General features: G+C 59.2%; 1 protein-coding gene across 2 annotated transcripts in view; it reads left to right on the forward strand.

Moving 5' to 3' along the window:
* The window catches only part of ATP2A1 (ATPase sarcoplasmic/endoplasmic reticulum Ca2+ transporting 1), a 46800-nt gene extending 32783 nt beyond the window's left edge, over positions 1-14017 (forward strand). Inside the window, exons 14-19 of one of the 2 annotated variants that reach the window (XM_059872833.1) lie at positions 50-252; positions 4931-5016; positions 6683-6816; positions 8192-8309; positions 10266-10383; positions 13880-14017. In XM_059872833.1, coding sequence (XP_059728816.1) covers positions 50-252; positions 4931-5016; positions 6683-6816; positions 8192-8309; positions 10266-10383; positions 13880-13911 — 691 coding nt within the window. In that variant the 3' untranslated portion in view covers positions 13912-14017. Of the gene's footprint in view, positions 1-49; positions 253-4930; positions 5017-6682; positions 6817-8191; positions 8310-10265; positions 10384-11699; positions 11733-13879 lie in introns of those variants that run through there. The other variant, XM_059872831.1, reaches the window with a different exon arrangement.
* The last annotated feature ends 1577 nt before the right edge of the window (positions 14018-15594 follow it).

The raw sequence follows: 15594 nt of genomic DNA on the forward strand, positions 1-15594 counted from the left end.
TCCCTCCCAGTCCCTCCCAGTACAAACCAGTCCCGTTAACCCCTCCCAGTATCTTCCTGACGGCGGCGCTGGGCCTGCCCGAGGCGCTGATCCCGGTCCAGCTGCTCTGGGTCAATCTGGTCACGGACGGGCTCCCGGCCACCGCGCTGGGCTTCAACCCCCCGGACCTGGACATCATGGACAAGCCACCGCGGAGCCCCAAGGAGCCGCTCATCTCCGGCTGGCTCTTCTTCCGCTACCTGGCCATCGGAGGTGGGTCACACCTGGGGACAGGTGGGGTCACCTGGGTCAGGTGGATCACCTTGGTCAGCTGGGGTTGGTCATGGTCAGTTGGGTCATCTGGGTCAGGTAGTGGTCAGTTCGTGGTCACCTGGGTCAGCTGGGTCACCTGGGTCATCTGGGTCACCTGGTGGTCAGTTCGTGGTCACCTTGGTCAGGTGGTGGTCAGTTTGTGGTCACCTGGATCACCTGGGTCACCTTGGTCAGCTGGGGTTGGTCATGGTCAGCTGGGTCACCTAGGTCAGGTAGTGGTCAGTTCGTGGTCAGGTGGGTCACCTGGGTCACCTGGGTCAGCTGGGTCACCTGGTGGTCAGTTTGTGGTCACCTTGGTCAGGTGGTGGTCAGTTTGTGGTCACCTGGGTCAGGTGGATCACCTTGGTCAGCTGGGGTTGGTCATGGTCAGCTGGGTCATCTGGGTCAGGTAGTGGTCAGTTCATGGTCAGGTGGGTCACCTGAATCTACTGGGTCACCTGGATCAGCTCGGTCAGGTGGTGGTCAGTTCGTGGTCACCTGGGTCAGGTGGTGGTCAGTTTGTGGTCACCTGGATCACCTGGATCACCTTGGTCAGCTGGGGTTGGTCATGGTCAGTTGGGTCATCTAGGTCAGGTAGTGGTCAGCTCATGGTCACCTGGGTCAGCTGAGTCACCTGGGTCACCTGGGTCACCTGGTGGTCAGTTCGTGGTCTGATGGGTCAGCTGGGTCAGCTCATGGTCAGGTGGGTCACCTGGCTCAGGTGGGCTCAGGTGGGGTTGGCTCATGGAGAAGCCACCGCGGAGCCCCAAGGAGCCGCTCATCTCCGGCTGGCTCTTCTTCCGCTACCTGGCCATCGGAGGTGGGTCACACCTGGGGGGACACCTGGGGGCAGGTGGGGTCACCTGGGTCACACCTGGGTCACCTGGGTCAGCTGGGGTTGGTCATGGTCAGTTGGGTCATCTAGGTCAGGTGGTGGTCAGCTCATGGTCACCTGGGTCAGCTGGGTCAGCTGGGTCATCTGGGTCACCTGGTGGTCAGTTTGTGGTCACCTGGGTCAGGTGGTGGTCAGTTCGTGGTCACCTGGATCACCTGGATCACCTTGGTCAGCTGGGGTTGGTCATGGTCAGTTGGGTCATCTAGGTCAGGTGGTGGTCAGTTCATGGTCTGATGGGTCACCTGGGTCACCTGGGTCACCTGGGTCAGGTGGTGGTCAGTTCGTGGTCACCTGGGTCACCTGGGTCACCTGGTGGTCAGTTCGTGGTCACCTGGGTCAGGTGGTGGTCAGTTCGTGGTCACCTGGATCACCTGGATCACCTTGGTCAGCTGGGGTGGGTCATGGTCAGTTGGGTCATCTAGGTCAGGTGGGTCAGTTCATGGTCACCTGGGTCACCTGGCTCAGGTGGGCTCAGGTGGGGTTGGCTCATGGAGAAGCCACCGCGGAGCCCCAAGGAGCCGCTCATCTCCGGCTGGCTCTTCTTCCGCTACCTGGCCATCGGAGGTGGGTCACACCTGGGGACAGGTGGGGTCACCTGGGTCACACCTGGGTCACCTTGGTCAGCTGGGGTTGGTCATGGTCAGTTGGGTCATCTAGGTCAGGTGGTGGTCAGTTCATGGTCTGATGGGTCACCTGGGTCACCTGGTCAGCTGGGTCACCTGGTGGTCAGTTTGTGGTCACCTGGGTCAGGTGGATCACCTTGGTCAGCTGGGGTTGGTCATGGTCAGTTGGGTCATCTGTGTCAGGTAGTGGTCAGTTCATGGTCTGATGGGTCACCTGGGTCACCTGGGTCAGCTGGGTCACCTGGTGGTCAGTTTGTGGTCACCTTGGTCAGGTGGTGGTCAGTTTGTGGTCACCTGGGTCAGGTGGTGGTCAGTTTGTGGTCACCTGGGTCAGGTGGATCACCTTGGTCAGCTGGGGTTGGTCATGGTCAGCTGGGTCATCTAGGTCAGGTGGTGGTCAGCTCATGGTCTGATGGGTCACCTGGGTCACCTGGGTCAGGTGGTGGTCAGTTCCTGGTCACCTGGATCACCTGGTGGTCAGTTTGTGGTCACCTGGATCACCTGGATCACCTTGGTCAGCTGGGGTTGGTCATGGTCAGCTGGGTCACCTGGGTCAGGTGGTGGTCAGTTCGTGGTCACCTGGGTCAGGTGGTGGTCAGTTCGTGGTCACCTGGGTCAGGTGGTGGTCAGTTCGTGGTCACCTGGATCACCTGGGTCACCTTGGTCAGCTGGGGTTGGTCATGGTCAGCTGGGTCACCTAGGTCAGGTAGTGGTCAGTTGATGGTCTGATGGGTCACCTGGGTCACCTGGGTCACCTGGGTTATCTGGGTCACCTGGTGGTCAGTTCATGGTCTGATGGGTCAGCTGGGTCAGTTCATGGTCAGGTGGGTCACCTGGCTCAGGTGGGCTCAGGTGGGGTTGGCTCATGGAGAAGCCCCCGCGGAGCCCCAAGGAGCCGCTCATCTCCGGCTGGCTCTTCTTCCGCTACCTGGCCATCGGAGGTGGGTCACACCTGGGGGGACACCTGGGGGCAGGTGGGGTCAGCTGGGTCATCTGGGTCAGCTGGGGGTGGCTCATGGAGAAGCCACCGCGGAGCCCCAAGGAGCCGCTCATCTCCGGCTGGCTCTTCTTCCGCTACCTGGCCATCGGAGGTGGGTCACACCTGGGGGCGGGTGGGGTCACCTGGGTCACACCTGGGTCACACCTGGGTCACCTGGGGTTGGCTCATGGTCAGTTGGGTCATCTAGGTCAGGCAGTGGTCAGCTCATGGTCACCTGGGTCACCTGGATCACCTGGATCACCTTGGTCAGCTGGGGTTGGTCATGGTCAGTTGGGTCATCTAGGTCAGGTGGTGGTCAGCTCATGGTCAGGTGGGTCACCTGGGTCACCTGGGTCACCTGGGTCACCTGGTGGTCAGTTCGTGGTCTGATGGGTCAGCTGGGTCAGTTCATGGTTAGGTGGGGTCACCTGGCTCAGGTGGGCTCAGGTGGGGTTGGCTCATGGAGAAGCCACCGCGGAGCCCCAAGGAGCCGCTCATCTCCGGCTGGCTCTTCTTCCGCTACCTGGCCATCGGAGGTGGGTCACACCTGGGGGGACACCTGGGGACAGGTGGGGTCAGCAAGGGTTGGTTGAGGGAGCTTCAAAAAATGGCGTGGAGACTCCAAGAAACCACCTGGAAACTCCATGAGAAGCACCTGGAGACCCCCATGGAGAAGGTTCCTTGAGGAACCTCGTGAGGAACACCTGGAAAACCAAACAAAAAAATCTGGAAACCCCAAAAAAACACCTGGAGACCCCAAAAATCACCTGGAGACCCCAAAAAAACACCTGGAGACCCCAAAAAAACCACCTGGAGACCCCAAAAATCACCTGGAGACCCCAAAAAAACACCTGGATACCCCAAAAATCACCTGGAAACCCCAAAAAACCACCTGGAGACCCAAAAAATCCACCTGGAGACCCCAAAAACACACCTGGAGATCCACATGGAGAAGGTTCCTTGAGGAACCACCTGGAAACCCCAAAAAAACACCTGGAGACCCCAAAATACCACCTTGAGAACCCAAAAATCCACCTGGAGACCCCAAAAAACCACCTGGACACCCCAAAAATCCACCTGGAGACCCCAAAAAACACACCTGGACACCCCAAAAATCCACCTAGAGACCCCAAAAAACCACCTGGAAACCCCAAAATTCCACCTGGAGACCCCAAAAAACCACCTGGACACCCCAAAAATCCACCTGGAGACCCCAAAAAAACACCTGGAGACCCCAAAAATCACCTGGAAACCCCCAAAAACACACCTGGAGATCCACATGGAGAAGGTTCCTTGAGGAACCACCTGGAAACCCCAAAAATCCACCTGGAGACCCCAAAAAAACCACTTGGAGACCCCAAAAATCACCTGGAAACCCCAAAAAAACACCTGGAAACCCCAAAAACCACCTGGAGATCCCAAAAAAACCACCTGTAGTCCCCCATGGAGAAGGTTCCTTGAGGAACCACCTGGAAACCCCAAAAAAAACACGTGGAGACCCCAAAATACCACCTTGAGAACCCAAAAATCCACCTGCAGACCCCAAAAAACCACCTGGAAACCCCAAAATTCCACCTGGAGAACCCAAAAAAACACCTGGAGGCCTCAAAAAATCACCTGGAGACCCCAAAAAACCACCTGGAAACCCCAAAATTCCACCTGGAGACCCCAAAAAACACACCTGGAGACCCCAAAAATCACCTGGAGACCCCAAAAATCCACCTGGAGACCCCAGAAATCCACCTGGAAACCCAAAAATCACCTGGAGACCCCAAAAATCACCTGGAAACCCCAAAAAACACCTGGAGACCCCAGAAATCCACCTGGAGATCCCAAAATTCCACCTGGAGACCCCAAAAATCCACCTGGAGACCCCCAAAAAACACACCTGGAGACCCCAAAAAACCACCTGGAAACCCCAAAATTCCACCTGGAGACCCCACAAAACACACCTGGTGACCCCCACAGAGAAGGTTCCATGAGGAACCTCGTGAGGAACACCTCGAGAACCTCCCGGGGTCACCTGGAGACCCCAAACCCCACCCTGAGACCCCTTAAAATCCACCTGGAGACCCCCCCAGGTGGCCCCTTGGAGACCCCCAGGTGTGCCCAGGTGTGGCCAACCCCCCTTTGTCCCCCCAGGTTACGTCGGGGCCGCCACGGTGGGCGCGGCCGCCTGGTGGTTCCTCTTCGCCGAGGACGGGCCCAGCGTCACCTACCACCAGCTGGTGAGTGCCAGGTGTCCCCAGGTGTCCCCGAGGTGTCCCCAGGGTGTCCCCAGGGTGTCCCCGAGGTGTCCCCAAGGTGTCCCCAAGGTGTCCCCAAGCTCTGATGACCCCTGGGGTGGCCCCAAGATGTCCCCGAGATGTCCTCGAGGTGTTCCCAGGGTGTCCCCAGGTGTCCCCAAGATGTCCCTGAGGTGTCCCTAAGATGTCCCCAAGATGTCCCTGAGATTTTCCCAAGATGTCCCCGAGGTGTCCCTGAGGTGTCCCCAAGGTGTCTCAAAGATGTCCCCTAGGTGTCCCCAAGATGTCCCCGAGGTGTCCCCAAGCTCTGATGACCCCTGGGGTGTCCCCAAGGTGTCCCCAGGTGTCCCTGAGGTGTCCCCGAGGTGTCCCCGAGATGTCCCCAAGGTGTCCCTGAGGTGTCCCTAAGATGTCCCCGAGATGTCCCTGAGATTTTCCCAAGATGTCCCTGAGGTGTCCCCAGGGTGTCCCCAAGATGTCCCCAAGATGTCCCCGAGATGTCCCCAAGGTGTCCCCGAGGTGTCCCCAAGATGTCCCCGAGGTTTCCCCAGGGTGTCCCCAGGTGTCCCCAGGTGCCCCAAGGTGTCCCCAAGATGTCCCCGAGGTGTCCCCGAGGTGTCCCCAAGGTGTCCCCGAGATGTCCCCGAGATGTCCCCAAGGTGTCCCTGAGATGTCCCCAAGGTGTCCCTGAGGTGTCCCCGAGATGTCCCCGAGATGTCCCCGAGGTGTCCCCAGGATGTCCCTGAGGTGTCCCCAGGATGTCCCTGAGCTGTCCCCGAGATGTCCCCGCTATGACCCCGCGGTGACCCTGCGGTAACCCCGGGGTGACCGAGGTGTCCCCGAGATGTCCCCGAGATGTCCCCAAGGTGTCCCCAGGGTGTCCCCAAGATGTCCCCGAGGTGTCCCTGAGCTGTCCCCAAGATGTCCCCAAGCTGACCCCGCAGTGACCCCGCGGTGACCCTGCGGTGACCCCGGGGTGACCGAGGTGTCCCCGAGATGTCCCCAAGATGTCCCTGAGATGTTCCTGAGGTGTCCCCAAGATGTCCCTGAGCTGTCCCCAAGATGTCCCCAAGCTGACCCCGCAGTGACCCCGCAGTGACCCCGTGGTGACCCCACGGTGACCCCGGGGTGACCGAGGTGTCCCCGAGATGTCCCTGAGATGTCCCCAAGGTGTCCCCAGGATGTTCCCGAGGTGTCCCTGAGATGTCCCTGAGCTGTCCCCGAGATGTCCCCGCAGTGACCCCGCGGTGACCCCGCGGTGACCCCGGGGTGACCGAGGTGTCCCCAAGCTGTCCCCAGGATGTCCCCAAGATGTCCCTGAGATGTCCCTGAGATTTTCCCAGGATGTCCCGAGGTGTCCCTGAGCTGTCCCCAAGCTGACCCCGCAGTGACCCCGGGGTGACCCCGCGGTGACCCCGGGGTGACCGAGGTGTCCCCGAGATGTCCCCAAGGTGTCCCCGAGGTGTCCCCAGGATGTCCCTGAGATGTCCCCGAGATGTCCCCAAGGTGTCCCCAAGGTGTCCCTGAGCTGTCCCCAAGATGTCCCCAAGCTGACGCCGCTGTGACCCCGCTGTGACCCCGCGGTGACCCCGGGGTGACCCCGCGGTGACCCCGCGGTGACCCCGGGGTGTCCCCGCTGTCCCTGCAGACGCACTTCATGCAGTGCTCGGAGCACAACGTGGACTTCGAGGGCCTGGACTGCGACATCTTCGAGTCGCCGGTGCCGATGACGATGGCGCTGTCGGTGCTGGTGACCATCGAGATGTGCAACGCCCTCAACAGGTGAGGGACACACCTGGGTCACCTTGGTCACCTTGGTCATGGTCACCTTGGTCACCTTGGTCATGGTGGTCATTGTTATTGTCATGGTTGTGGTCATGGTCATCATGGTGGTGACCATCGAGATGTGCAACGCCCTCAACAGGTGAGGGACACACCTGGGTCACCTTGGTCACCTTGGTCATGGTCACCTTGGTCACCTTGGTCACCTTGGTCACCTTGGTCATGGTGGTCATTGTTATTGTCATGGTCATGGTCATCATGGTGGTGACCATCGAGATGTGCAACGCCCTCAACAGGTGAGGGACACACCTGGGTCACCTTGGTCACCTTGGTCACCTTGGTCACCTTGGTCACCTTGGTCATGGTCATGGTGGTCATTGTCATGGTCTTGGTCATGGTCATCATGGTGGTGACCATCGAGCTGTGCAACGCCCTCAACAGGTGAGGGACACACCTGGGTCACCTTGGTCATGGTCACCTTGGTCACCTTGGTCACCTTGGTCATGGTCACCTTGGTCATGGTCATTGTTATTGTCATGGTTGTGGTCATCATGGTCATGGTCATGGTCATCATGGTGGTGACCATCGAGATGTGCAACGCCCTCAACAGGTGAGGGACACACCTGGGTCACCTTGGTCATGGTCACCTTGGTCACCTTGGTCATGGTCACCTCTGTCATTGTCAGTGTGGTCATCTTTGTTATTGTCACGGTCATGGTCATGGTGGTCATCATGGTCATGGTGGTCATGGTCACCGTGGTGATGTCCTCGATGTCCCTGATGTCTCCAGCCTGTCTGAGAACCCCAGCCCAGATGCCACCACAGAGAACATCTGGCTGGTGGGCCCTGCCCATCCCCGATGTCCCCAATGTCCCCATGGCCCCATGACCCCCTGGTGACCCCAATGTCCCCATGGTCACCTCAATGTCCCCAACCTGTCCAAGAACCCCAGCCCAGATGCCACCACAGAGAACATCTGGCTGATGGGCCCTGTCCATCCCCGATGTCCCCAATGTCCCCATAGCCCCATGACCCCCCGGTGACCCCAATGTCCCCATGGTCACCTCAATGTCCCCAACCTGTCCGAGAACCCCAGCCCAGATGCCACCACAGAGAACATCTGGCTGGTGGGCCCTGTCCATCCCCGATGTCCCCAATGTCCCCATGACCCCATGACCCCCCGGTGACCCCAATGTCCCCATGGTCACCTCAATGTCCCCAACCTGTCCGAGAACCCCAGCCCAGATGCCACCACAGAGAACATCTGGCTGGTGGGCCCTGCCCATCCCCGATGTCCCCAATGTCCCCATGACCCCATGACCCCCCGGTGACCCCAATGTCCCCATGGTCACCTGGATGTCCTTGATGTCCCCAGCCTGTCCGAGAACCAGTCTCTGGCCCGGATGCCGCCGTGGGTGAACATCTGGCTGGTGGGCTCCATCTGCCTCTCCATGTCCCTGCACTTCGTCATCCTCTACATCGACCCCCTGCCCGTAAGGGACACCGCGGGGGGTGGCCTTGGGGGTGGCCTTGGGGACATCACATCATGGTCACTGGGTGGTGGTCATTGGGTGGTGGTCATTGGGGTGATGGTCATTGGGTGATGGTCACCAAGGTGGTGGTCATTGGGTTGGTGGCCACTGGGTGGTGGTCATTGGGTGGTGGTCATTGGGGTGGTGGCCTTGGGGGACATCAAGATCATGGTCATTGGGTTGGTGGTTATTGGGGTGGTCATTGGGGTGGTGGCCTTGGGGACATCAAGATCATGGTCATTGCGTGATGGTCATTGGGGTGGTGGTCACCAAGGTGGTGGTCATTGGGTGGTGGCCTTGGGGACATCAAGATCATGGTCATTGGGTGGTGGTCATTGGGGTGGTGGTCATTGGGTGGTGGTCATCAAGGTGGTGGTCGTTGGGGTGGTGGCCTTGGGGACATCAAGATCATGGTCATTGGGTGGTGGTCATTGGGGTGGTGGTCATTGGGTGATGGTCACCAAGGTGGTGGTCACTGGGGTGATGGTCACCAAGGTGATGGTCACCAAGGTGGTGGTCACCAAGGTGGTGGTCATTGCGGTGGTGGCCTTGAGGACATCAAGATCATGGTCATTGGGTGGTGGTCATTGGGTGGTGGTCATTGGGTGATGGTCACCAAGGTGGTGGTCATTGGGGTGGTGGTCATTGGGGTGGTGGTCACCAAGGTGGTGGTCATTGGGTGGTGGTCACTGGGTTGGTGGCCTTGGGGACATCAAGATCATGGTCACCAAGGTGGTGATCATCAAGGTGGTGGTCACTGGGTTGGTGGCCTTGAGGACATTGGAGTGGTCATTGGGTGGTGGTCATTGGGTGGTGGTCACTGGGTTGGTGGTCATTGGGGTGGTGGTCATTGGGGTGGTGGTCATTGGGTGGTGGTCATTGGGGTGGTGGTCATTGGGTGATGGTCATTGGGTGGTGGCCTTGGGGACATCAAGATCATGGTCATTGGGGGGTGGTCATTGGGGTGATGGTCATTGGGTGGTGGTCATTGGGGTTGTGGTCATTGGGGTGGTGGTCATTGGGGTGGTGGTCACTGGGTGATGGTCACCAAGGTGGTGGTCACTGGGTTGGTGGTCACTGGGTTGGTGGTCATTGGGATGGTGGCCTTGAGGACATCAAGATCATGGTCATTGGGTGGTGGTCATTGGGTTGGTGGTCACCAAGGTGGTGGTCATTGGGTGGTGGTCATTGGGTGGTGGTCATTGGGTGGTGGTCATTGGGTTGGTGGCCTTGGGGACATCAAGATCATGGTCATTGGGGGGTGGTCACCAAGGTGGTGGTCACTGGGTTGGTGGTCACTGGGTTGGTGGTCACTGGGGTGGTGGTCACTGGGTTGGTGGTCATTGGGGTGGTGGTCATTGGGTGGTGGTCACTGGGTTGGTGGCCTTGAGGACATTGGAGTGGTCATTGGGTTGGTGGCTGTGGGCTTGGTGGCCATGGGCTTGGTGGTCACCAAGGTGGTGGCCTTGGGGACGTTGAGGTGGTGGTCATCAAGCTGGTGGTCATTGAGGTGGTGGCCATCAAGATGGTGGCCCTGGTGACATCAAGCTGGTGGTCATTGGGTGGTGGCCTTGGCGACATTGGGTTGGTGGCCATCAAGCTGGTGACCATCAGGAGATCAGATTGATGATCACCAACATGGCAACGGTTGACCTTGAGTGACCTCTGGGTTTGATGGTCACTGTGGTGGCCATTGTGGTCACTCTGGTGGCCCTGAGGTCACTCTGGTGGCCCTGAGGTCACTTTGGTGGCCACGGCCATCGCATCGACCTTGGCTTGGCTGACCACCGGCTTGAGTGACCACCGAGTTCGATGACCACGGGTGGGCTCTGGTGGCCCTGAGGTCACTCTGGTGGCCCCGGCGGTGGCCCTGGTGGCCCGGGAGGAGGTCCCAGCCGTGTCCCCCGGTGTCCCCAGATGATCTTCAAGCTGACGCCGCTGTCGCTGACCCATTGGCTGATGGTCATCAAGATCTCCTTCCCGGTCATTCTGCTGGACGAGGCCCTCAAGTTCATCGCCAGGAACTACCTGGAGGGTGAGGAGATGGCCCCGCCCCACCGCGGTGTCCCCGTGTCCCCTCCTGACCCACTCGGGGCCGTCTCCACCCTTCGTGGTCACCTCCGTGGTGACCTCGGCCATCTCCACCATCTCCTGGTCATCTCCATGGTCACTTCCATGGTCTGTGGTCATCTCCGTGGTCACCTCTGTGTCCCCCTGACCATCTCCATGGTCAATCCATGGTCACCTCTGTGTCCCCGTGACCATCTCCTGGTCACCTCCATGGTCACCTCCCTGTCCCCCTGACCATCTCCTGGTCACCTCCATGGTCACCTCCCTGTCCCCCTGACCATCTCCAGGTGACCTCAGCTATCTCCACCATCTCCTGGTCACCTCCATGGTCACTCCATGGTCACCTCCCTGTCCCCCTGACCATCTCCTGGTCACTCCATGGTCACCTCCCTGTCCCCCTGACCATCTCCTGGTCACTCCATGGTCACCTCCCTGTCCCCCTGACCATCTCCATGGTCACCTCCATGGTCACCTCTCTGTCCCCCTGACCATCTCCAGGTGACCTCGGCCATCTCCACCATCTCCTGGTCACCTCCATGGTCACTTCCATGGTCTGTGGTCACCTTCATGGTCACCTCCCTGTCCCCCTGACCATCTCCATGGTCACTCCATGGTCACCTCCCTGTCCCCCTGACCATGTCCTGGTGACCTCCATGGTCACTCCATGGTCTGTGGTCACCTTCATGGTCACCTCTGTGTCCCCCTGACCATCTCCTGGTGACCTCGGCCATCTCCACCATCTCCATGGTCACCTCCATGGTCACTCCATGGTCTGTGGTCACTCCATGGTCACCTCCCTGTCCCCCTGACCATCTCCTGGTCACCTCTGTGTCCCCCTGACCATCTCCTGGTCACCTCCATGGTCACCTCCCTGTCCCCCTGACCATCTCCATGGTCACTCCATGGTCTGTGGTCATCTCCATGGTCACCTCCCTGTCCCCCTGACCATCTCCAGGTGACCTCGGCCATCTCCACCATCTCCTGGTCACTCCATGGTCACTCCATGGTCTGTGGTCACCTTCATGGTCACCTCTCTGTCCCTCTGACCATCTCCATGGTCACTCCATGGTCACCTCCCTGTCCCCCTGACCATCTCCAGGTGACCTCGGCCATCTCCACCATCTCCTGGTCACCTCCATGGTCACTCCATGGTCTGTGGTCACCTTCATGGTCACCTCCCTGTCCCCTTGACCATCTCCTGGTCACTCCGTGTCCCCTCCGTGTCCCCTCCCTGTCCCCAGTGTCCCCTCCCCCCTCTCATCTCCATCTTCTCATCCCCAGCGTGACCCCGCCCGGGCCCGGCACCGCCCGCAGGTACCAGGGGACACCTGTGTCACCTCAGTGTCACCTGTGTGTCACCATTGTCACCTCAGTGTCACCTGTGTGTCACCATTGTCACCTGTGTCACCTGTGTGTCACCTCATTGTCACCTCTGTCCCCTCAGTGTCACCTGTGTCACCTCAGTGTCACCTGTGTGTCACCATTGTCACCTGTGTCACCTCAGTGTCACCTCATTGTCACTGTGTCACCTCAGTGTCACCTGAGTCACCTCATTGTCACCTGTGTCACCTCAGTGTCACCTGTGTGTCACCATTGTCACCTGTGTCACCTCAGTGTCACCTGTGTGTCACCTGTGCCACCTCATTGTCACCTGTGTCACCTCAGTGTCACCTGTGTGTCACCCGTGTCACCTCAGTGTCACCTGTGTGTCACCATTGTCACCTGTGTGTCACCTGTGGCAACTGTGTCACCTCATTGTCACCTGTGCCACCTCATTGTCACCTGTGTGTCACCATTGGCACCTGTGTGTCACCTGTGGCACCTCATTGTCACCTGTGTGTCACCTGTGCCACCTCATTGTCACCTGTGTGTCACCATTGTCACCTGTGTGTCACCTGTGTCACCTCAGTGTCACCTCATTGTCACCTGTGTGTCACCTGTGTCACCTCATTGCCACCTGTGTGTCACCTGTGTCACCTCAGTGTCACCTGTGTGTCACCTCAGTGTCACCTGTGTCACCTCATTGTCACCTGTGTCACCTCAGTGTCACCTGTGTCACCTGTGTCACCATTGTCACCTGTGTGTCACCTCATTGTCACCTGTGTCACCTCAGTGTCACCTGTGTCACCATTGTCACCTGTGTCACCTCATTGTCACCTCAGTGTCACCTCATTGTCACCTGTGTGTCACCATTGTCACCTGTGTCACCTCATTGTCACCTGTGTCACCTGTGTCACCTCAGTGTCACCTGTGTGTCACCATTGTCACCTGTGTCACCTCATTGTCACCTGTGTGTCACCTGTGTCACCTGTGTCACCTCAGTGTCACCTCATTGTCACCTGTGTCACCTCATTGTCACCTGTGTGTCACCTGTGTCACCTCATTGTCACCTGTGTGTCACCATTGTCACCTGTGTCACCTCATTGTCACCTGTGTGTCACCTGTGTCACCTGTCTGTCACCTCATTGTCACCTGTGTCACCTCATTGTCACCTGTGTGTCACCTGTGTCACCATTGTCACCTCAGTGTCACCTGTGTGTCACCATTGTCACCTGTGTGTCACCATTGTCACTTGTGTGTCACCTCATTGTCACCTGTGTGTCACCATTGTCACCTGTGTCACCTCATTGTCACCTGTGCCACCTCAGTGTCACCTGTGTGTCACCATTGTCACCTGTGTCACCTCATTGTCACCTGTGTGTCACCTCAGTGTCACCTGTGTCACCTCATTGTCACCTGTGTGTCACCTGTGTCACCTGTGTCACCTCAGTGTCATTGTCACCATTGTCACCTGTGTCACCTCATTGTCACCTGTGTGTCACCTCATTGTCACCTGTGTGTCACCTGTGTCACCTCAGTGTCAGCTGTGTGTCACCATGGTCACCTGTGTGTCACCTGTGCCACCTCATTGTCACCTGTGTGTCACCTGTGCCACCTCAGTGTCACCTGTGTCACCTCATTGTCACCTGTGTGTCACCTCATTGTCACCTGTGTGTCACCATTGTCACCTGTGTCACCTCATTGTCACCTGTGTGTCACCTGTGCCACCTCAGTGTCACCTGTGTCACCTCATTGTCACCTGTGTGTCACCTGTGCCACCTCAGTGTCACCTGTGTCACCATTGTCACCTGTGTCACCTCAGTGTCACCTCAGTGTCATTGTCACCATTGTCACCTCAGTGTCCCCCCATTGTCCCCTCCCCATGACGTCACTGTCACCTCCTTGTCACCTCCCTGTGACGTCATCGCCGCCCCACTGTCACCCCTGTGACGTCATTGTCCCCTCCTTGTGACGTCACCCCCCCCCGTCCTCTAACTCCCATGGGGGGAGGGGGGGGGATGGGCGGCGGGAGGGGCGTGGCCACCTCAAACCCCTCCCTTCAACGACGTCACCACCATGACGTCACCCCGTGGCGTCACCGCCCCCTGATGACGTCACCTTTCTCCCCTCCCCCCCCGCAGTGGACGAGCCCGCCCGGAAGCGCCGGAAGTGACGAATTTGGGGACCCCGCCCCCGACCCCGCCCCCACGGCTGGGGAGGGGGCGTGGCCAACACCTGCCCCTCCCCCACCTCCACCCCTCCCCCCACCTCCACCCCTCCACCACCCCCCCCCCCCCCAATTCAGGGAGGGGGCGTGGCCAAAACAGGCCCCACCCCCATCCCCGAAACAGCCCCGTTTTGGAAAAGGGGCGTGGCCACAATTGGCCCCTCCCCATCCCACAAATCCGCCCCTCCCCCACCCCAAATTCTACACAGCCCCTCCCCCCCAAATCCTGGAAGGGGGCGTGGCCGAAATTGGCCCCTCCCCTATTCCCAGACTCCCCCCAAATTCAGGGAGGGGGCGTGACCACAATTGGCTCCTCCCCCACCCAAGCTCCACCCCCGGGGGGGGTTGGGCGTGGCCCCCTGCAGTGGGGCCCCACCCAAAACCCCCTCGGGACCCCGCCCCCCAAAAATCCAGGGAGGGGGCGTGGCCAAAATTGGCCCCTCCCCACCCCACAAGCCCCTCCCCCCTCATTTCCCCTCCCCCACTCCCCAAATTTCATCTCTGGGGCGGCCCCGCCCCCAATTTTGGGGAGGGGGGTGGGGTCAAAGTTGGCCCCTCCCCCTCTGTCACAAGCCCCGCCCCTCCCCTCCCCCACCCCCGGCGTCGCTTATTTATTGCCAATAAAGGGAATTCGCCCCTCCCCCACCCCTCCTTTTGGGGCCTTTTGGGTCTTTTTGGGCAATGGGGGAGGGGCGAGGGTGGGGGAGGGGCTAATTGGGGTGGGGAGGCGCTAATTAGCATATGGGAAGGGCTAATTAGCGTGTGGGAGGGGCTAATTAGTGTGGGGAGGGGCTAATTAGGGAGGGGGCTAATTGGGGGAAGGGAGGGGCTAATTAGGGTGGGGAGGGGTTAATTAGGGGTGGGGAGGGGCTAATTAGGGTGGGGAGGGGTTAATTAGGGTGGGGGGCTAATTGGGGTTGGGCCGGGCTAATTAGGATGGGGATGGGTTAATTAGGGGTGGGAGGGGTTAATTAGGGTGGGGAGGGGTTAATGGGGATGGGAGGGGTTAATTGGGATGGGAGGGGTTAATTAGGGTGGGGAGGGCTAATTAGCGTGTAGGAGGGGCTAATTGGGGTGGGGTGGAGCTAATTAGGGAGGGGGCTAATTGGGGGAAGGGAGGGGCTAATTAGGCTGAGTAGGGGTTAATTAGGGGTGGGGGGCTAATTAGGGTGGGGAGGGGCTAATTAGGGTGGGGGGGCTAATTGGGGTTGGGCCGGGCTAATGAGGATGGGGATGGGAGGGGTTAATTAGGCTGAGGAGGGGTTAATTAGGGGTGGGAGGGGTTAATCAGGGTGGGGAGGGGCTAATTGGGATGGGAGGGGTTAATTAGGGGTGGGGAGAGGCTAATTAGGGTGGGGAGGGGTTAATTAGGGTGGGGGGGCTAATTGGGGTTGGGCCGGGCTAATTAGGATGGGGATGGGAGGGGTTAATTAGGCCGAGGAGGGGTTAATTAGGAGTGGGAGGGGTTAATTGGGGCTGGGGAGGGGCTAATTGGGATGGGAGGGGTTAATTAGGGGTGGGAAGGGCTAATTAGGGTGGGGACGGGTTAATTAGGCTGGGGAGGGGCTAATTGGGGTTGGGCCGGGCAAATTAGGATGGGGATGGGTTAATTAGGGGTGGGAGGGGTTA

Source organism: Haemorhous mexicanus, chromosome 38 (assembly GCF_027477595.1).
Source record: "Haemorhous mexicanus isolate bHaeMex1 chromosome 38, bHaeMex1.pri, whole genome shotgun sequence".
Lineage (NCBI taxonomy): Eukaryota > Metazoa > Chordata > Aves > Passeriformes > Fringillidae > Haemorhous > Haemorhous mexicanus.